Raw genomic sequence first — 20494 nt, 5'->3', positions numbered from 1 at the left:
GCTTTGTGAGCTGTCTGAGCTGTCTGGTGACCGCTTGTCACCCACTGACATGATAAAGCTGTGGGCACGCCGGATGCTCAAGTGTTACCAGGAAGTTTCAGTCATAGTCTCTCCCTGTCTAGGAAAGCAACGTGTATATTTTCCTGTTTGACCTATGTGCGCACCAGTAGTTTTTTAGAAGGATTTTAAAACAGATGGGCTCCTCCAGAGCACAGGTAAGCAATTCTGGAAGCTGAAAATTCAGCGCTGATTGGATTTTACTGAAGTGTTTGCAACATGGTCTACCTAGCCGGTATTTCTGCTATACGTATAAAGCACTAATTGTGAATTCAGGTGCTTGTCTGTGTTACCCTGAAATGGTAAGCCTCTTGTTCATTTATTTGCTACAGACCTGGCCAGGAAAGAAGGAAACAGTATCCCCCCCCCCCATCCCCTGCACTGCTTGATAATGTGAAAACCACTTGTTCACTCTTTGATTATGATTAGAGAGGGAAAAGAAGAAGAAGGAGAAAAAGAACAAAACCAAACCCAACATCTGGATGGAATTTAGTACATACCTTCTTCTGGGATCCCCGATTCCTGGAGGTTTCAGCTAATGACTCCCTCTTCTGAGGCTGCAGAGGCTCAAGGACTCTGACTGGTGGGAAATGGTACATTGATGCAAGTTGGTTTAAATAGGTTGTCAGGATGCTGCAGCCATGACCAAACCCTGCTAAGGGGGAGGGGAGCAAGCATGCTCACTTGTATCTGGGTGGACACCTATCAAGGAGGCTATTTGTCACTTGTGTCTCCAGACCTGGAAGTGCTCCTCTGTGTTGTGTGGTGGCTTTGCCACATGCAGGTAAAGTCCACGCACTTGCTCGTGTCTTTGGGAGATCTGTGCTTGGCTTGTGTTCTAGCTCATGCTTCTGGAAACCCATGGCAGAGGAGAAAGAGGCCCAGAGGATCAAAAGGCTGGTTTCGGATCTAACTGCCACTCCAGAGTCTGTGATTTGAAGCTGAGTTTATCTGCCCTCCGGAGGCCCAGTGCTTCATCAGCACCATGAACAAATGTTACTCTCAGCAGAGATGCTGCCGAAAGAGTGGAGCTGGTGGGGTCTGGTGGGGTCTGAACCCGTGGGAGCCAGCGGGGGAAGGAGGAAATCAGCATTGTGGTGCCCTCCTGCCATGCCACCCCTGGGGAGGCAGAGAAGGAGGATCAGGACATCCTAAGCTACACAGCTGACTTGAGGCCAGGCTGGACCATATGAGGTAAGGTCTTAAAAACAAACAAACCAAAACAGGGGGGAAAAAAGGAAAAGAAAAGCAGAAGAGGATGATCCAAAGATCCCAAAGGACACAAAGATTATGCAGTGGCTTATACCATGTGCCCAGGGAAGGAGTTGGACAAGTTCCTAAGTCCTTTGTCTTACTATAATTTTCTGGAAAATGCTTTCTGTGAGGTGGAATGATGGGAAATGTGTGACACTGAAGACCAGAGTGATAGTGACCTTCTAAACTCCAGAATCCTGTCAGGAAAATGTGCAAACCAGTGAAGTGGCTATATGCGCTGGCAAGGGACAGGGAAACTGAGAAAGTAAAAGAAAATTAGATCTTGTTTGCCTCGGTCTGCAACAATTCCTCCCGCAGGGATTTCTCCTGTGATGTAAGTCTCCATTCTTCACTGCTGGACAAGGTGGTACATGCCTTCAAGCCAAGCACTCAGAGGCTTGAGTTCCAGGACAGGCGGGGCTGTGTAGAGAGACCTTGTCTCAAAATTAAAAGATAAACAAACACTGCCACACACTCATGTTGTTTGGTGTGAGAAAATGAGGCGCATTGAGTTAAGTGGAGTTTGTTAAGTAAGTAACTGTGTGAGTGAAGTTAAGTTTGGGAGTCTGTGGTCTTTTCTTAATTAATCTGTTTTTGTTCAAACAGTGAAACTCTTCCATGAGACCCCCTTCCCCCTCCCACAGGTCCCTTTCTAACTATCCTGGAACACACTCTTCTTTAGGGTAGGGGGGGAGCTTCTCTGTTGCTCATTGCTGGTACCGCCACTTTCATACTGTAAAAGTCTGACTTATTTATTAACAGGTATTTACTGAACTTCCTCCACTGCAAAGGGACAGAAACAAGTAAGATACAGCCTGACTGTCACAGCCAAAACCCAAGAGTGGAAGCAATTTATCAGCAGTCTATAAATACCTAACACGCCCGAGTCACTTTCTCCCCTGCCCCTTGGTGTGGAACACTTCTGTTTCAGCTCTTCCGGGGAGGGGAGCGGGGGAGAGGAACAAAATCCTTCTAAGGAATTATATCAGCAACTAATCCGTACGAACCAATGATAAAACGCTGACTGGATAGATGGCAGCTGACTTCTCACCCCTCTGTCCATGTAGAGGAGGTCCGAGCCATCCTCCTACCCCTGTGGCAGTCCTGATTATCTGGTGACACACCACAGTCTTTCTACCTCATGGGCAGGGGAGTTTCTGCTAACCTAGCACAGCTTCAGGAGTAAGAAATCATGTTCAGCCCAGTTTGGGTCAGTTTGGGCCAGTTATCCAACAGCACATTCCCATCTGAGAACAGCGATAACTTCATAATCTGGAGTGAAAGTCCACAGACAAAGTTACCTGAGCAGATCCTGGTGCGTAGAAAATATCTGTCTACCTTCCTTCCTCCCTTCCTTCCTCCCTTCCTTCCTTCCTTTCTTCTTTTCTTTCATTCATTCATTCTTTCAATCTTTCTTTCTTCCAGTCAGTCCGCACCTTATTTGTGAGCAATTTTCAATCCCGTTTTAAATTTAGTGTCAAGCTCTAGAATACAAAGTCAATTCAGCACAGTGTAATAAGTAACTTTATTTGCAAATCAATAGACTATACACTTAAGAGAATATTGATAAGAGAAGATCTTCATTTCAAAAGTCATATCATATAAATTGTTACATCTACTATGGACCAAGAAATGTCATGTTTTAGGATGAGCCCTTAAGCTCTTGAAAGCCAGATGAAAAGCCACATGAATGACCTGACATATTCTACTCCATGATGTAAGATTAGAATTGTCGCCCCGGGGATGTAAACTCAGTGGCACAGTGGTTGCCTAGCATGTCAGAGGCCCTGAGTTTGATTCCCTAGTACCTTCCCATAGTGTGAGATGACTTGGTATGTGTTCAAGGAAAGAAAAAGAGGCCACAGGCACAAAGTGTTAACTTCTGTTGGAAGCTGAGCGCACAATCCTATGTAGGGCACTTGCCCAGCACGTACATGCCAGAGTCCAGTCCCCACTATCAGAAGGATTTGAAAAATCAAAATCTCCAATGTTCTGGGTTGAGCTCTGTTAGAGAAGAGTTCTAATCATGCTGACCAAGAGGCTTGTCCTAGCAATACTCTACCAAGAACAGCTAAGTTCAGATGGGAGCGTTCTGTTCTTAACATTATAACCTAAGATATGAGGAAGACAGTCACCCATGGTGTGTGGCTTCCTGTGGTATTCACCCTTTTCTAAACCTGCCCCTGAGGACCATGCTGCTCAGCCCGAGTCTCTTCCTGCTTATTAAGCCCAAGGAAAGAAGAGCAGGTGAATACATCCCCTCTCGAGTGTAAAGGATAGGCTTGAAGGAACTCAATTTCACAGAGTTGTCTACATGTGTACGATCTCAGATCTTATTTAAAAATCATTTTAGAACTCTAAAACAGTTACTCAATTTCTCAGCTTCGCAAATGAACAAAGTGAGGTCCCCAAAATTTAGTTAACTTGTCTCCGATCCCCTAATACAAAACTGGTAAAGCCTTGGTTCTGCTGTAGGCTATGATGGTAAACAGTGTTCTAGTTCAGAAACATGTCAGACCCTGGCTCTACTATAGAGGGCTGGCATTCCCAAGAGAGATTTCAAATTGCTGAACTGTTCCAATGACATGAGCAGGAAGTTCTCACACAAGCAAACTAGACTTCACACAGTATATGTGTGCACCAAATACCTCTAAGTGAAGTCCAGGTGCACCAAACACCTCTGATCTCCATAACTCGGAATTTACACCTTAATTTGAGGGTGCCTCCTAACTGAAAATGTGACAACTAAGTTATCATAAGCCAAAAAAACAAAACAAAACAAAAAAAACCCAAACCCTCACACCAGGCCAGTTGAAGTTGCATATGCCTGCCTGGGAGATAGAGACAGGAGGATTACCACAAGTGTAAGCCAGCCTGATCTACATTGTGAGGTCTTGTCATAAGATAACAATAAACAAAACCAAATAATAACAATAACAATAAAACAAGGAAACAAATCCAAAACACCTAAAAAAGGGGACTCATACCAAGAAAACCTGTGTTGAGTTCAAACCACCCTGAAAATCCATCTCGAAGGCCCGGTGGAGTAGTCAGAGGGTGGTCCCATAGCTAGAGCTCATTAGCAGCCATGAGAAGGGGAACCTGGGAGATGGCTCTGTGAGTAAAGGTGCTTGCCGCCAACATCGAAGACCTGAGTTCAATTCCCAGACTCACAAGATGGAAGGTGAGAAGCAGCTCCTACATGTTGTCTCTGACATACATACTGTAGTTAGGCATGTCTGGCCCTCATGCCAGAAAGGTATGAGAGGGCCTGGTGAGGTGACTCAGTGGATAAAGTGCTTCCAAGTCACCATGAGGATTAGTAGTGCGGTCTATTTCAGTGTAAGGCACACTCTGAGCACACCCCTTTCTCTAAATGACCTTTAAGAGGAAAAGTTATAGATCTGATGAGATGGCTCAGCAGATCAGGCCATGCCTCCGACATACACACACACACACACACACACACACACACACACACTGAATGAAATGAATGAATGAATGAAATAAAACATTTTTTAAAGAAGGGAAACTTACTTGGAAGTTATTTATTGCTTAGTGAGGTAAGATCATTCCAAGAATAAATGTTATAAAAGCCCCAAAGAGGAGAAAGAAGGGTTACTTGTGTAGTCCAGTGCTTAGAACCCGTTCTGATCTGCTGGCCTAAGGCATGTAGACAACTTGCTTAGACTTTAAGCTGAGCCTGGGCCTGGCAGAGGTGGGAGTTGAGTGAGCATATCCAGAAACTTTACTTTCTTGGCTTCCCAGAGACCAGTGTGGATTGAGTTATTTTAATGCCAGCTAATACAGGGTTAATACAGGCATCCAGTCTCCAGGTATCTATTGAGGATATGTTATGTAAGCATTCTATCCTGTTCATCATCAGGACTGCAAAAAGGTGAGGCTTACACAAGGTTGCAAACCAGGTGGCTGGCCTCCAGGCCTCAGCCAGGTGCCCCAGGCTGAGGCCTTTGTTTCTTTGTTTCTCCTTCTCCCTCTCCTCCTCCTTCCTCTCTCTCTCCCTCTCCTCCTCCTTCCTCTCTCTCTCTCTCTCCCTCTCCCTCTCCTCCTCCTTCCTCTCTCTCTCCCTCTCTCTCTCTCTCTGTTTTTGTTTTTTGTTTTCTGTCTAAAGGGGTCTCACTCAATTACTCTGGATGTCCCAGAACTCACTCTGGAGACCAGGTTGACTTCAAACTCACAGAGGTCTGCCTGCCTCTGTCCCCCAAGTGCTGGGATTAAAGGTTTACTGCTGGGGTAGCCGTTGCTGCCCCCCACCACCACTCAGCTACATTTTTTAACCAGAAAATAGACCTTGTGTTTTCTTCTGGTAGTAGGAATTGTTTAGAATTTAGTAACTTTTGTTTTCTGGACTTTCGTTCTGGTTACGAAAAATGACACAGATATAGTATACGCATTTCCCTCTTACTTGAATGCCTTTAACTTTTGAAAGAGTTGATTTTTAAAAATATCTAGGAAAGGATAATATGTGGGTGAGGCTGTGGATATAGCTCAGTGGTACAGCACTTGACAATCAAGAATGAGACCCTAAGTTCAATCCTTAGCACAGCAAACACAATAATAAATTAATAATAATAGTAACAACAATAATAACAATGATGTGAGCCAAGGCCACAACTCAGCAGGTAAAAGTACATGTCAGGCAAGCCTGACAACCTGAATTTGACCCCAGAACCCACACAGAAAGCTGGATGTGGGGGGTGGTCGGCAAGATGGCTCAACGAGAAAAGGCACTTGCTGCCAAGCCTGACACCCTGAGCTCTCTCCAGAACCCACATAGTGGAAGGAGAAGCAGCAGCCCCCATAAATTGTCCCCTGACCTCCACACCTGCTCTATAGCTTGAGAGCACATACATGACCACCTACACACACACACACACACACACACACACACACAAATGGATGTAAAAATAAAAGGCCAGATGTGATGGACACATCTGCAATCCCAGCACTTCTACTGTGAGACAGGAGATGAGACAAGGAAATCAATCAGAAGCTCCTGAGCGAGGTAGCCTGGAGTATGAAGCAGGGAGACCCTACCTCAACACAGTGGTAGATGAGAACCAACTCCCTAAAGCTGTCCTCTGAACAAATCAAATTGATGACGACAATGACGACAGAGATGTGACTGAGATCCTCATGCCGGAGTTTGGTAAACATTTCTTCCCTCCAGCTCCTGCCCACACAACGTGAGTGCTTGTCACCAATTCCTGCCCTGTTTAACCTGAACTGACTCAGGATCATGGCAGTGATAATGGATGTGAATCAAACCTCCCCCTAAAGAGATTACAATGAACAGGGCTTTTAAAATCTTGAACCTAGTGAGATTCTTTTAATGGTGGAATTTTTTTTAAAAAAAAAAAGATAAGTAAGAGGAGTTATTGTAGAAGATGAACCTATCATAACAATAAAGCCTGCCACTTATTTAGAACTTTCTAGTATAACAACCCTACGAGACATTTTTTTTAGATGAGAAAACGAACCAGGGAGCTTCGGTTTGGGTTCAGGTACACATATATGTGTATCTATGTAGGTTGGAAGTCCACACTGGATGTCTTTATTAATCATGCATCACCCTTTTTGGTTGTTGTTGTTGTTTCTTGTTTGTATTCAGAATCCCTCACTGAACTTAGAGCTTGCGAATGGGCTGGACTGGCTGGCTGGAGTTCCAGTCACCTTCCAGTTTCTGCCTCCTCTGCTCTGGAATTGCAAGTATTGCCTGTTTCACAAGAGTGCTGAGAGTCATGCCCAGATCCTCTGTGCTTGGCGTGTACCTAACCGACTGAGCCATCTCCACAACCCCTCAGAAAGGTGGGGTTTGTGTGTGTTAAAAAAAACAAAAAAAACAAAACAAAACAAAAAAACTTACACTTGGTCATTCAATCAATAAGGGGCAGATTCAAGATTTTCTTTCTCCCTTTGATAACTTTAACCCCAGTTACATGGTCATCTATCTGTTTCCTCTAAGTATGGAGCAAACCCTAAGGAATAATTCACAAATTAAAATTATGAGGAATCCAAGATAGCATGTGAATAAGCAGAGTATTATAAAACACAGAGAAACGTCTGTATTATAGGTTACAGGAGACCAGGAAGTTAGCGAAAGTGAGAACTCTACCACAAGAATGGGAGTCACCTTGCAGCATTTATCTTACTTTCCTGCCATGTGCCACAATGTCCCACAGATGTTCTCACAGGACCAGGGAGCCTGATGTCTCCCATTGGCCCCGAGGACTCAGGAAGGAGCAGCTATTCTTGTTAGATTGTTTTGGTATCTGAAACTTATATCTTTCCCCCTAGCCTGCAGCCCTTCCTTGGTGAACTGCTGTCTTCAGGACTTGTGAAGTCAGGCAGAGCAGGATCTGAGCCCCCTGCAGAGCTCCTGTCAGCTCTGCCATTCCCCCAATAGCCTTTCTAACCTATAGACCATAGACATACTGCAGCTCTGCTCTTACCCTCTCTCCCTTGTGCATTGAATTGAGTGCCTGCTGGAGAAGCATGAGGACCTGAGTCCAGCACCCACATAATAAATCAAGTACAGCAGCCCATAAACATAGCGGGGCGGGAGGACACAGGTGGACCCTAGAAGCTTGTTGGTATGAGTGGCAACTTCAGGTTCAATGAGAGACCAAGCCTCAAAAAATAATATGGGTAATGATAGAGGAAAATACCCCAAATTTATCTCTGGCCTCCGTACACATCCACATGTATGTGCAAACACACCTACACATATGCATATGCATAGCACGCACACACACACACACACACACACACACACACACACACACACACTTAAGAAAGTGGATAGGATTGTTCCCATCATGCTGTTTCACACCATCATGGGTATGCTCAGATTTAAAGTGCATCTCCTGTGTTAACACTTTGTAAAAATAAGGAAGAGGAGGAGGAGAAAGAAAAGAAGAAGAGAAAAGAAAGAGACAATGGAAAAAATGAATAGAAAACCATTGGGTAGTAATGAGGTGTACGGTGGGTGGCCGGTGCTTGCGACCAAGGCTGACAGCCTGACTCCCCAGGATCTACGCGTAGTAGAAAAGGGAAAGTGACTCCTGTGGGAGGAAGGAAAAAGAGAAGGAAGAAGGAAGGGGGAGGGAGGGAGTAAGGAAGATAGGAAAAACAACCGACAACAGGTAACAGTGCAAGCCCAGAAACAAATACTCAAGGTCTCAGCTTTCCCCTTTCCCCTTGTCTTCCCTCTACTGAGTCTGGGATGAGCTCCATCAGTTCGTCTCCGGAGCAGAGCGCTGCGGCCGCCTGGGGGCAGTGCAGTCTCGCGGATAGGTTTTTGCAGCAGCCAAGTTGGAGGCCCCATTTCGGAGTTGGTTCTGCCCAGTTTCCTTCCATTTCTCTTCAGGCGATGTCCTTGTCTGAGTTCACTCTTATTTCGGGTTCCCACTGAATTGGTTGGGGAGGAACTGCGACCTGCGGCCTGGGGTGAGGCTCACCCACACAGCAGATGACACATCCACGTGCGTACATCCCGGAAACGTCCAGGTTCCAACTTCCAAGAGACAGAGTTAAACATAAAAGGCTGGAGGTGGCTTTGAGTGCAAAATCAAAACAAAAAACAAAACAAAACAAAACAAAATAAAACAAAAAAGCCGGGCGGTGGTGTCGTATGCCTTTAATCCCCCAGCACTTGGGAGGCAGAGGCAGGTGGATCTCTGAGTTCGAGGCCAGCCTGGTCTACAGAGTGAATTCCAGGACAGCCAGGGCTATACAGAGAAACAAACCCTGTCTCGAAAAAAACAAAACAAAAACAAAAAACAAAACAAAAAAACAAATAAAGGTAAGAGTGCAGGTGGTCTTAAATACTGTTAACAAGTGCAGGTGGTGGAAATGTCCCATTTTCTAAGTTCTCTAAATACTCTTGGCTCTCCACGAACTATGGATGGAAGAAATAGCTTTTAGCTATTTAGGGAAAGACGTTGCTCAGTCAGTGCCTGCTGTCTTTGGCGCATTGTTCCCAGGAGTTACATCAGGACTCTTCTCTTGGGTTGGCGTCTTTGCCCGGTGAATGCCAGCGGAGGAGGCTCTGCAACAGCAATGCCTGTGCTGGCTCCTCTGAGCACACAGGAACCCCATTCAAAGCCACGTGGCCCCAGGCATCTGGGAAAGGGCTGCAGTGGGACTTGGCCTCACAAGGACTCACCTCTCTTTATCACCATCTCAAGCCCAGCTCAGGAAGTTCTCCTTCTCTAACATTAAGAGCCCTTTTTCCCTTAGTCAAAACCAGCTTCCTGCTCTAACACCCTGGGGTAATTTTAAAAAAAAAATCTGTTAATTCACTGTTCTTTGTTAGTTTTGGGCACAGCATGCTAAACTATAACTTGTATTGTTCCAATATGTAACACAGAGGGCCAGGTCATGGACAATGACATTACCATGGGCTGTTGCACTGTTAATATTTTTCCTTTGGAATGTGAAGGTCTGAATGAGGGTTTTGATTTTGGATGTTTCAGTGTTTTTGAGAAGCCTTGCTTACATTTTATGGTGTAGTCATTGGAAATGGAAAAATGGCATTATATATATATATATATATATATATATATATATATACTATACATACTCTCCTTACTTTATTTCAGTTACCATCCGCATAGAATTTGACAAGAATTGCTATGACTGAAAGGGTTTTGAGTCCTAATTAAAACTTTATTTATGACAGTATTTACGATTAGCCTGAAATGCATTCTGTTGTTAATCTCTCCCATGTTTCTGGAATGCTTTCTTAGACTTTTGGATGTGCAGCAGCTTACGTGTCTGAAATGACTTGAAGGCATCACCTTTAAGCAGGCTTACAGTTGGGCCCCATACATCCCAAGTCCTCTGTAATTCCTCTTGGACATTTTTGCCATAATTGTAAAAGGGTAGTTGAAATAAATAGCGTCACCATTCTTTGCTGTGGCACAGGTTATAAACTTAAGTGGAGTTTACTGGCAGCATCAACTGTTTCAGCTTTAAAAGTAAAAGTAGGTTACCAGTTACATGTTTAGTTTTAGAAAAGTTGTGCAATATGTTCATAACGATGGCTGTGGTTGCCACAGAGTGCCTCGTTTACCTTTAAATCCTGTTAGTGTGTCATGCATGCAGATGGAAGGGGCAGATCTGTGCACTAAACCGGAGGCTTTTACTCTAGGACTCGGCAGAGTTGCCCTCTACCTGCCAGTTCAAAAGTTTGACCTGTTTTCATATAGAGTATATATACTAAAAAATCCAGTCTGTAAAACAGCCTTCCCCTGATTCAGCCTCTCCAGACACTCTTGTGCTGTGCAGCAGTGGCTCTGTGTGTAAATGCTATGCACTGAGGATGCACAAATATGACGTGGACAGGACAATGCCTCATACCAACCAGATGTCCATTTGCTACTGTGTTTGTTAACAACCCTTCATCTCTTAGTGTTATAAACTCCACTTAAAACTGATTAAAGTCTCATTCTTGTCAAAAAAAAATCTGTTAATTGATCCCCCACCCCCAATTTCTTGGATGATTACTTGCTGTTCTCTGGGCATAAGGAAGTCCTCTGAGGCTTCCAAACCCTTTTCTCACGTGGTCACCTCATCTGAAATACGTTTTCTGTCTCTCTCTGCCTGACGAATTCTTTATCCATCTTTATGTCCTAAATGAAACATCATAGAGACAAGCATGGTGGTACATAAGCGCTTGGGAGAGGGGAAGACAGGAGTTCAAGACCAGCCTGGACTCAACCCCACCTTCACCTCTAATCTCTCCTATAGTTTCCTCTGACTCGTTCCCCTTGAAGTTCATTCACATCCCTTGTGGTTCCTTGCCCATGTTCACATAGCTGAGCTTTATATGTGTTTCCCAGTCAGATGATGAATTCAGTGTAGGGTTTAAACACTCAGCAAAGAGGCAGTCCTGAAGTTACTTTGCCTCATTATCTTAAGGCCATCTCTTTAGCTTAGCCTAACACTGAGCACATAGGCGGCCCAGTGTTCAACCCCGCTGGATATGATCAAAGCTGGGAGATGTCAGGCAAAATGTGGTTATTCTTTTATTTTCACTTTCTATTTCCACTTCCCAGGAGATTTAGGTAACTGGTCCCAATTTCCTCTCTTATCGTTTATAGTCCTCTGGCCATCTGCATCCCATTACAATTTCATCTGGCTTTTAGGGCCAGCTTTCCCAGGCCTAGCTGCCTGCTCACTCATGCCTTTTATCAACCTGCTGCTCTGTGGGTGATGTTGTAGGCACTCAGTAGGCAACAGTGAAAAGACACTTCTCTAGCACTTAGACTATGGCAAGAGAATGAGACCAAGACAGGTACATGAAGGGGATTTCAATGACTACGTGTTCTAAGAAGGAAAGAGGGTCACCTGGTACGGAGAACAATAGAATCTCAGAGGGAAGAGTCCAGCTGTACCAGAACATGCAAAGAAAGCCTTCCAAGGCCGGGCGGTGGTGGCACACGCCTTTAATCCCAGCACTTGGGAGGCAGAGGCAGGCGGATTTCTGAGTTCGAGGCCAGCCTGGTCTACAGAGTGAGTTCCAGGACAGCCAAGGCTACACAGAGAAACCCTGTCTCGAAAAACCAAAAAAAAAAAAAAAAAAAAAAAAAAAAAAAAAAAAAAAAAGAAAGCCTTCCAAGCAGAGGGTGAGCAGGGACACTGGTCTTGAACAGGAACAAGTGATGGAAAAATTGTGAATCATGCAGCTATATAAGATGACTTGTGCATCTTCCCAAGCTTGCCAGCATCCCTTCAGAGAGCCCTTAGTAGCTTTGATCCCTTCTGGCCAGCTCCCCCTAGCTGTCACCTGCTCACCACTCCATTCCGTTTCCTCTCAGTGAATCTAGTCGATCATCTGACACATACCCCATCCCATCATCTGATCTTGGTGACTGGAGTGCCAACCGATGGGGCTGAATCTTTCTTTGTGTGGTCTCTTATTAAGATAAGACCTCCTTCCCTGATTTCTTCAAGAAGTTCTGGGTTCTGCTCTCTTTGGGAAAGGGCCAAATATTCAGATGGACATCCAGCTGTAGCATGGGTTGGGAGAGCCAGTCCCCTATTTTGACACTCACAAACGATGGAGCCTGGCCTTCACCTCTGGGAATCCCAGAATAAGAATAGTTATATTCTTATTATTCTCTATTGCACATTGTTGTCCAGTGGACTCTTATGCCCAGATGGCGAGAGTCATCTTAGATGCCCAAGTGCTTACATAAAGGGGCTAGAAAGCTTCCTGGCGCTGGAAACATGAAAAGCTTTAAGTAAGCCAGGAGCCCATATCGAAGCCAGATGGTTCGCTTTACAGTAAAGATCACAGGGCCTGAAAACTATGAGGAAGGAGGGCCAGCCAGGGGACAAGCTTTTTGGAGTGAAGAGCCTGGCATGCCTGTACTTATGAATGGTGCAGACCTTCTACCACAGACTCCCTGTCCTTAGATTCCTTCTGGACTCCTGGGCCAGTTGAAATCTCCTCAGGCCCAACTTGTGAAGGTTCAAACAATAAAGGTTACAAGAATGAACCTGTTTGTTCTCTGAAACAGCAGGCTCCCCTACATCTTCCTGGTCAGATGCACCCCAGCAATGCCTTTTTCTCTAATAAACTGGCAAGCCCCACATCTCATTCTGATAGCCCCTTTACCTGCTTTTCTACTGTGTAGAATACATTTTAAGCATTGAAAGCTCTCTTAGCCATTGAACATCTCTGCCTGGGGGCTTTGCATACCAGCACTTATGTTAGAACTTGTGAGTTCCCATCTTCACCGAAGCAGAGGTTGTCTTTAGGCAAGCTGGAGCAGAGTACAGCATGTCAGGGCTCCCCTGTCCTCTCTGCAACCCCCAGCTCCCTCCCATCTGCACCACTGGCTCCATATAAAAGGCAGCGTTTGTGGGGAAAGACCCGTGCCATGTCCTCATGCTCATCCAGAAGACTAGGTGATGCTTTTGTTCCCAAAGATCAGTTTCCTGCCCACCCAGCTTCATCTTTATCAGATCCTACAAGTGAACTGTCCTAGCAGTGTGGAGACATGAAATAATATTTAGTCTCCATGTGAGCAAAATGTGATGCTTAGATGATGACAGAACTATGAACTTTTAAGTTCCTGGAAAGAGGTTGTGCTTACCTTGAATGTTCTGGTTGACTGATTGGAACTTCAGTGACCGTGGAGGGGGCTGGAATGTTCTGAGTCCAGGGCCAAACACTTCAGCCATTCATTGCCCACCTCTGTGTGTGTGAGATCGAGCATCCATGTGACTATTGGATAAATCCTGTTGAACTGTACAAGCCGACTCTTAGCTTCCACCGACTCAGAAGCTCAAAAGGTCCTTGGAAACCATCTGAGGCCCATAGCACAGGAGTGGGAGCCTTGGCTGTAACCTACCTGCCTGCTCTCTCCACCAGTTGTCTTCTTATAACTCTCTGATTTGGTACTACAAAAACTTCATGAAATTGTAACCTTGGTGTAATTTTTTTTTTTTTCCAGGCGTGGGTATCCTAAATCTGTGTTTCCAGATCACAGCCACTCAGACTTTCAGATTTCATTATGGGTGGTTTTGAGTCACCATGTGGTTGTTGGGAATTGAACTCACAACCTTCGGAAGAGCAGTCAGTGCTCTTACCCACTGAGCCATCTCACCAGCCCCCACTCAGACTTTCAGAATAAACTCAATCTCTTGGCTCCTACTGGGTTTGGTTTTGGAAACATTACCAGTTTTGCACATGAACTGTCCCACACAGGCTAATGAATTGAATGCTTGGTGTTTGGCCGGGGACATGGCTTTGGAAGTCCTAGTACTAAAGTTAGTGGCATCTACTTGACAAACATGAGTTGTAAGTCCTTTGAAGGTTGTGCCTGCTCCCAGCATCTTCTTCCCCTGCCTCCCTCTGCTCCTGCTACCTGCTCCTGCTACCTCCGTGTTCTGTTTCCCCATGAGGCCAGAGCAGTGGAGATAAGGACTAGGAACTGGACCCTCTGAAACCCTGAGCCAAAGGAAGGAATTCTTCCCTTTAATTAATTAATTAATTAATTTGTCATAGTGGCACAAGCATAATGCTCAGAAGGCCTGAGGCTTCAGCATCTCAGAGTTAACGGTTGATTCCACAGGCCTCTCCTCTAATCTGCTCACCTAATTCAAGATGCTTAGCTTTGATTGTCAATTTGACACAACTTAGAATCACCCAAAAAGAGTCTTGGTGAGGGGTTAGCTCCATTAGGTTGACCTGAGATCATGTCTGGGGTCACTGCCTTAATTAAGTAAATGAATATGGAAGCCGCAGTCCATTATTGGCCCATATCCTAGGCAAAGTTCCGATCTGTGTACAAGTGGGAAGGTCATGCTGAGCGCATGCAAGCAAACAAGGGCACACACATGCATACATTCGTCGCTCTGCTCTTCTCTGTGGTCATGATGTTGCCAGCTGTCTCCAGCTCCTGCTGCCATAATGTCCCCACAGTAATGGCTATAACATAGAACTGTAAGCTAAAAGAACACTTTCTCCCATACATTGTGGTGGTTTGAATAAGAATGGATTCCATAGATGTATATATCTGACTGGTGAGTCCACCAGGGAATAAAACTGAGATGGATTAGAAGGATTAGGGCTGATGGACTAGGTATGGCCTTGTTGGAAGACAGGTGTCATTGAGGGTAACCTTTGAGATTTCAAAAGCCTACACCAGGCCCAGTCTGTCTCTTCCCCCCACCCCCATCTCTCTTTCTCTGTCTCTCAGTCTCTCTCCCTCCAACCTTACCCTCCTCTCTCTCCCTGCTGCTCATGGATCAGGATGTAAAGCTCTCAGCTACTGTTCAAGCGCCATGTCTGTCTGCTTCCTGCCATGATAATAATGGACTCAACCCTTTGAAACTGTAAGCAAGCCCATAATTAAATGCTTTATTTTATAAGAGTTGCCCTGGTCTTGGTGTCTCTTCATAGCAAGAAAACAGTAACTACAGCAGTCGGGATCTTTTATTAGAGCGGCAGAAGAAATGAAAACAAGGACAAAGGGAAAGGCTACAATGTCTTGGGTGGAAGAAGAGAGACAGAAAACAACTGAGAAACATGGTGTTCCACCACTCTCTCATACTTTCTCTTATGAGAAGGAAAGCAAAGTATGTAAAGAAGAGATCATTCTCTGTGCTGACTAGTTTCATGTTCAGCTTAATACAAGCTGGGGTCCGAGGGTTGGCCTGTAGGTGAACCTGTAAGGCACCTTCTTGATTAATGATTAACGTGGGAAGGTCCAACTCACTCTGGGCAGTGCTACCCTTGAGCGGGGGGCCCTGAGTTGTTTAAGAAAGCAAACTGAGCAAGCCGTGGGGAGCAAGCCAGTAAGCAACATTGCTCCATGGCTTCTGATAGGATTCCTGCCTCCAGGTTCGTGCCTTGAGTTCCTGCCTTGACTTCCAGTCACGACAGACTGTATGCTGTAAAATGAAATGAATCCTTTTCTCCTCAGGTTGCTTCCAGTCATGATGTTTATCGTAGCAACGGAAAGCAGACAGGGGCTTTCCTTCCAGGGTGCTATTGAACGTGAGTATGTGATGATCAGGAGGGACTTTGCCCTAAGCCTCCTGGGAATTGCAAAACTGGAGCTACCAGAAGATCCCAAGATGGAGACAAGACTTTGTGTGCTTCCTACACCCTCTAATTTGTTCTACTATATAATACGATCGGAAAAGGGAGCAAACTCCTAAAGCCCTTTGGTTTCAAACAGGCTCTTCAACTCTCTCCAGCAATGACATGAGACTAGTTCTAGACTCTTCAACACTTGCAGGCAATTTAGAAAAGCTGGAGGAAATCTTTACTCATCTCCTGATGTTATTTCTCACCCTTTAAGGACTACGCACTAAACCCAAGGGCTGGCTTTTGGGTTTAGCAGATTGTCAGTTATCTGTAGTTCATTATTTTTTTTTAAGTTGAATATTTTCTTTATTTACATTTCAAATATTATCCCCTTTCCTGGTTTCCTTCCCTCTCAGAAACACCCTATCACATCCTCCCTCCTCCTGCTTCTATGAGGGTGTTCCTCTACCCACCCACCCACTCCCACCTCCCTGCCCTTAGTTCCTCGATTAAAGCATCTATTAAGCTTTCATAGGACAAAGGACCTCACCTTCCACTGATACCTGACAAGGCCATCCTCTGCTACATATGCAGCTGGAGCCATGTGTACTCCTCTGTTGATGGCTTAGTCCTGGGAGTTCTGGGGTGTCTGGTTGGTTGATATTTTTGTTTTTCCTATAGGGTTGCAAACCCCTTCAACTCCTTCAGTCCCTTCTCTAACTCCTCTATTAGGGACCCTGCACTCAGTCCAATGGTTGGCTGCTAACATCCGCCTCTGTATTTGTAAGGCTCTGGCAGGGCCTCTCAGGAGACAGTTATATCAGGCTCCTTTCAGCATGCACTTCTTGGCATCCACAATGGTGTTTGGATTTGGTAATTGTATATGTGATGAATCCCCAGGTGGGACAGTCTCTGGGTGGCCTTTCCTTAAGTCTCTGCTCTACACTTAATCTCCATATTTGCTCCTGTGAGTATTTTGTTCTCCTTCTAAGAAGGACCGAAGCACCCCCACTTTGGTCTTCTTTCTTCTTGAGCTTGGTGTGGTCTGTGAATTGTATTCTGGTTATTTGGAGCTTTGGGGCTAATATCCACTTATCAGTGAGTGGATACATTGTATGTTCTTTTGCAATTGGGTTACCTCACTCAGAACAATACTTTCTAGTTCCATCCATTTGTCTAAGAATTTCATGATTCATCATTTTTTTAATAGGTAAGCAGTATTCCACTGTGTAAATGTATCACATTTTCTGTGCCATTCCTCTGTTGAAGGACATCTGGGTTCTTTGCTGCAACAGGAATAAGTTCTAGAAAACTCTGCTATAGTTTGAATATAGCTTCCCGGCACCAAATTTCATGTTGAGATTCACTCACTATGTAACAGTGTTGGGTTTCCCCACAAGAAGGGATTACTCTAGTACTAGCAATAGTAGGAGTCGTTCTCATGAGGGTTGGTAAGTCATGTCACTCTCAATTTACAACCCCTGCCCCTGCTTCCCAAACAGTTGGGACTATAGTTTGGAGCCACCACTCTGTCTGTCACAGTGTGAGGCTGGCACCATCCTGGGACTATAGGTTGGAGCCACCACTCTGTCTGTCACAGTGTGAGGCTGACATCATCCTGCTTCCCCCATGCTCCTGAGCACATACTTACATCCCCCTATCAGTTTTCTGGCACAGCACCCTCTACAGAAGCTGAGTGTGAAGAGACCATACTGTCACCTTTCCAGGCCCATACACTAACTAGACCTCTTTCTTCACAAATAACTCAATTTAAATATTGTAATAACTGGATTGAGCTCCCCGGGGTGCACTGAAGGTTGCTTAGGTCGGCAGGATCATTTTTGAACAGGCTAAAAATAACTGATACTTTGATGTTCTATAGATTTTATACCTCCCTTGTTTCCCGGGGTATAGCTGAGTAGACCGCATCTTTTTGAAGCATGACAGTAATACTATTTGTGTTTGTTCGAATGTGATCGTTGCTCTTATCTGTGGACAGAAACAAAAGTCACAGGATGGGTCTTTTCACTATAATGAGGATTAGAATACTGACTCTTGCTTTCAGTGTAGTTGGCATTAAGACATGGACAAGGGTGTTGTGACATTCCTCCTGATGGGCTCACATTGTAATTGTGAAATTTTCCTCCTCCCAGTCAGGTCCTCCTTCCCCTGCTGGGCCCCCGAGGGCTCAGACCCCACCAGACCCCACCAGCTCCACTCTCTCAGCAGCATCTCTGCTGAGAGTAACATTTGTTCATGGTGCTGATGAAGCACTGGGCCTCCGGAGGGCAGATAAACTCAGCTTCAAATCACAGACTCTGGAGTGGCAGTTAGATCCGAAACCAGCCTTTTGATCCTCTGGGCCTCTTTCTCCTCTGCCATGGGTTTCCAGAAGCATGAGCTAGAACACAAGCCAAGCACAGATCTCCCAAAGACACGAGCAAGTGCGTGGACTTTACCTGCATGTGGCAAAGCCACCACACAACACAGAGGAGCACTTCCAGGTCTGGAGACACAAGTGACAAATAGCCTCCTTGATAGGTGTCCACCCAGATACAAGTGAGCATGCTTGCTCCCCTCCCCCTTAGCAGGGTTTGGTCATGGCTGCAGCATCCTGACAACCTATTTAAACCAACTTGCATCATTGTACCATTTCCCACCAGTCAGAATCCTTGAGCCTCTGCAGCCTCAGAAGAGGGAGTCATTAGCTGAAACCTCCAGGAATCGGGGATCCCAGAAGGTATGTACTAAATTCCATCCAGATGTTGGGTTTGGTTTTGTACTTTGTCTCCTTCTCCTCTTTTTTTGTTCAAATTGGGGAGTGAACAATTTGCTTTTCCATCTCATCAAGGGCTGTGTAAGAAACATTGCTTCCTTCTCTCCTAGAAAAAACCATCTGGGCCAGACAGCACTCGTGTATATAGTACCATCACTAGACAGGTAGATGTCTGCAAGCACACTCTGATATACAACTTGTTTGGGGGGGGGTGTTGGTTTTTCGAGACAGGGTTTCTCTGTGTATTCCTGGCTGTCCTGAACTCACTCTGTAGGCCAGGCTTGCCTCGAACTCAGAAATCCACGTGTTGTCCGTCTCTGCCTTCCAAGTGCTGGGATTAAACATGTGCGCCACCACTGCCAAGCAATATACAACTTTCAAAGGCTTACCTGTGGTTGAAGGACCCCAGCCTGCTTTGGAATGTTTCTAGGAAACTACAACTGCTCAACTGAATAGCTGGCATCTCATGGCACCTGAGCATCCAGTGTGCCCACAGCTTTATCATGTCAGTGGGTGACAAGCGGTCACCAGACAGCTCAGACAGCTCACAAAGCTGTTCTCCGGCCGCCCAGCTCTCCTGGGGTTAACTTGCTGTGGGCTAGGATGAGGAAAAACAGATCCTCCTAGGCTGCAGCTCACTTGACTGCCCTTCACCCCACACCTGGGCTGCAGCTCCCTGGAAGAACCCGAGGAAAGGCGGCTTAGTCGAGGCTGCACTACCAGGGGCTACTTTGCCAGTGACCACTTCTGGCTGCAAGCTGTAGGCAGGACCAGGAATGGATGTCACTGGGAATGGGAAGCTCAGTGACAAAGGGACCTTACTTCTCCAAAGATGCCATTTTCAATTTTCTCCTCTGAATTGGTGAGTTTCAAAATTTCTAGTCCTTTAGACTATGTGAGCAAAACCAGAGTCTACTCTATTTACTGATTAAACACACCAGGGAACAAAGACTATTGAGCCATCTTGCTAAGTCCTTTCTGATTATTCATGGTTTTCTTTAAAAATGTTTTTGAAGCTGGGGCAGATGCTTGCAATCCCAGCACTTGGGAGATAGAGGCAGGAGAATCGGGAGTTCAAGGTCATCTTCACCTATAAACCAACTAACGACCAGTCTAGGCTACATGAGACCATGTCTCAAAAATAAAATAAAAACAGACCAAAGAAATCTTGTGGAATACTTTTAAATTTTGATTAACTTAAATTCAATTATTTAAATAAACAATTTTCTTGAGACAAAGTCTCATGTGTCCAGGCTGCTTGTAAACTTATTACATAGTCCATACTGACCTTAAATTCCCGAACCTCCTGCCTCTACCTCCAGAGGGCTAGGTGGAATTAAGTGTTCTCTACCACATCTAGATTTTTAATTTTGATTAACTCTCATTTAAAAAAAATATGTTTCAAAAGAAGATAAAAAGACCCACATCACTGGATATAGTGTGTTTTGCATTTGTTTCACAGAACCCAAGAATTCCTATAGGCCACGAGAGAGCCACAGATTTCTAGGGAAAAGCACAAAATTTGAAACTACATCTTGATTTTGATCTTTTCATTCCATCAAGAATTATATGTTATTGAATATAAAAGAACCGAAAACGGAAAGTCAGGGTCATGTATGAGCATTGAGCCCCACCCAGTGGAGAAGAGCCGTCTTCTACATTCTAATCTCCACAGTATTTTTGTACTGTGTAACAAAAATAATGAAATAATTAATATCTACAGGGATATTATTTCTTCTTGTGTATTATCCCTCCTTTTTTTCATCATGTTTTAGTTTTGCTTCTTTGCTTCTCCTCTAGAAAACTTTCCTCTAGTTGCGATATTTAGAGAGTTGTGC

General features: G+C 44.9%; 1 protein-coding gene across 7 annotated transcripts in view; it reads right to left on the bottom strand.

Annotated features, from left to right (window-relative positions):
• Nucleotides 1–20494, bottom strand: part of Asip (agouti signaling protein) — a 116973-nt gene that overhangs the window by 78982 nt on the left and 17497 nt on the right. Inside the window, exons 1-2 of one of the 7 annotated variants that reach the window (XM_031372392.1) lie at nt 18538–18637; nt 558–603 (exon numbers count right to left, since the gene is read on the bottom strand). The exons of 1 other annotated variant lie outside the window; for it this stretch is intronic. Coding sequence is in view for 1 of the 6 variants with exons in the window: in XM_031372391.1 (XP_031228251.1) it covers nt 558–656 (99 nt within the window). In the remaining 5 variants the exon portion in view is untranslated. Of the gene's footprint in view, nt 1–557; nt 1902–18533; nt 18638–20494 lie in introns of those variants that run through there. 5 more of the 7 variants (XM_031372393.1, XM_031372391.1, XM_031372394.1 and 2 more) reach the window with 5 other exon arrangements.

Source organism: Mastomys coucha, unplaced genomic scaffold, assembly GCF_008632895.1.
Source record: "Mastomys coucha isolate ucsf_1 unplaced genomic scaffold, UCSF_Mcou_1 pScaffold15, whole genome shotgun sequence".
Classification (NCBI taxonomy): Eukaryota; Metazoa; Chordata; class Mammalia; order Rodentia; family Muridae; genus Mastomys; species Mastomys coucha.
Note: the sequence above shows the minus strand (reverse complement) of the source record. Positions and strands in the feature narration are given on the sequence as shown.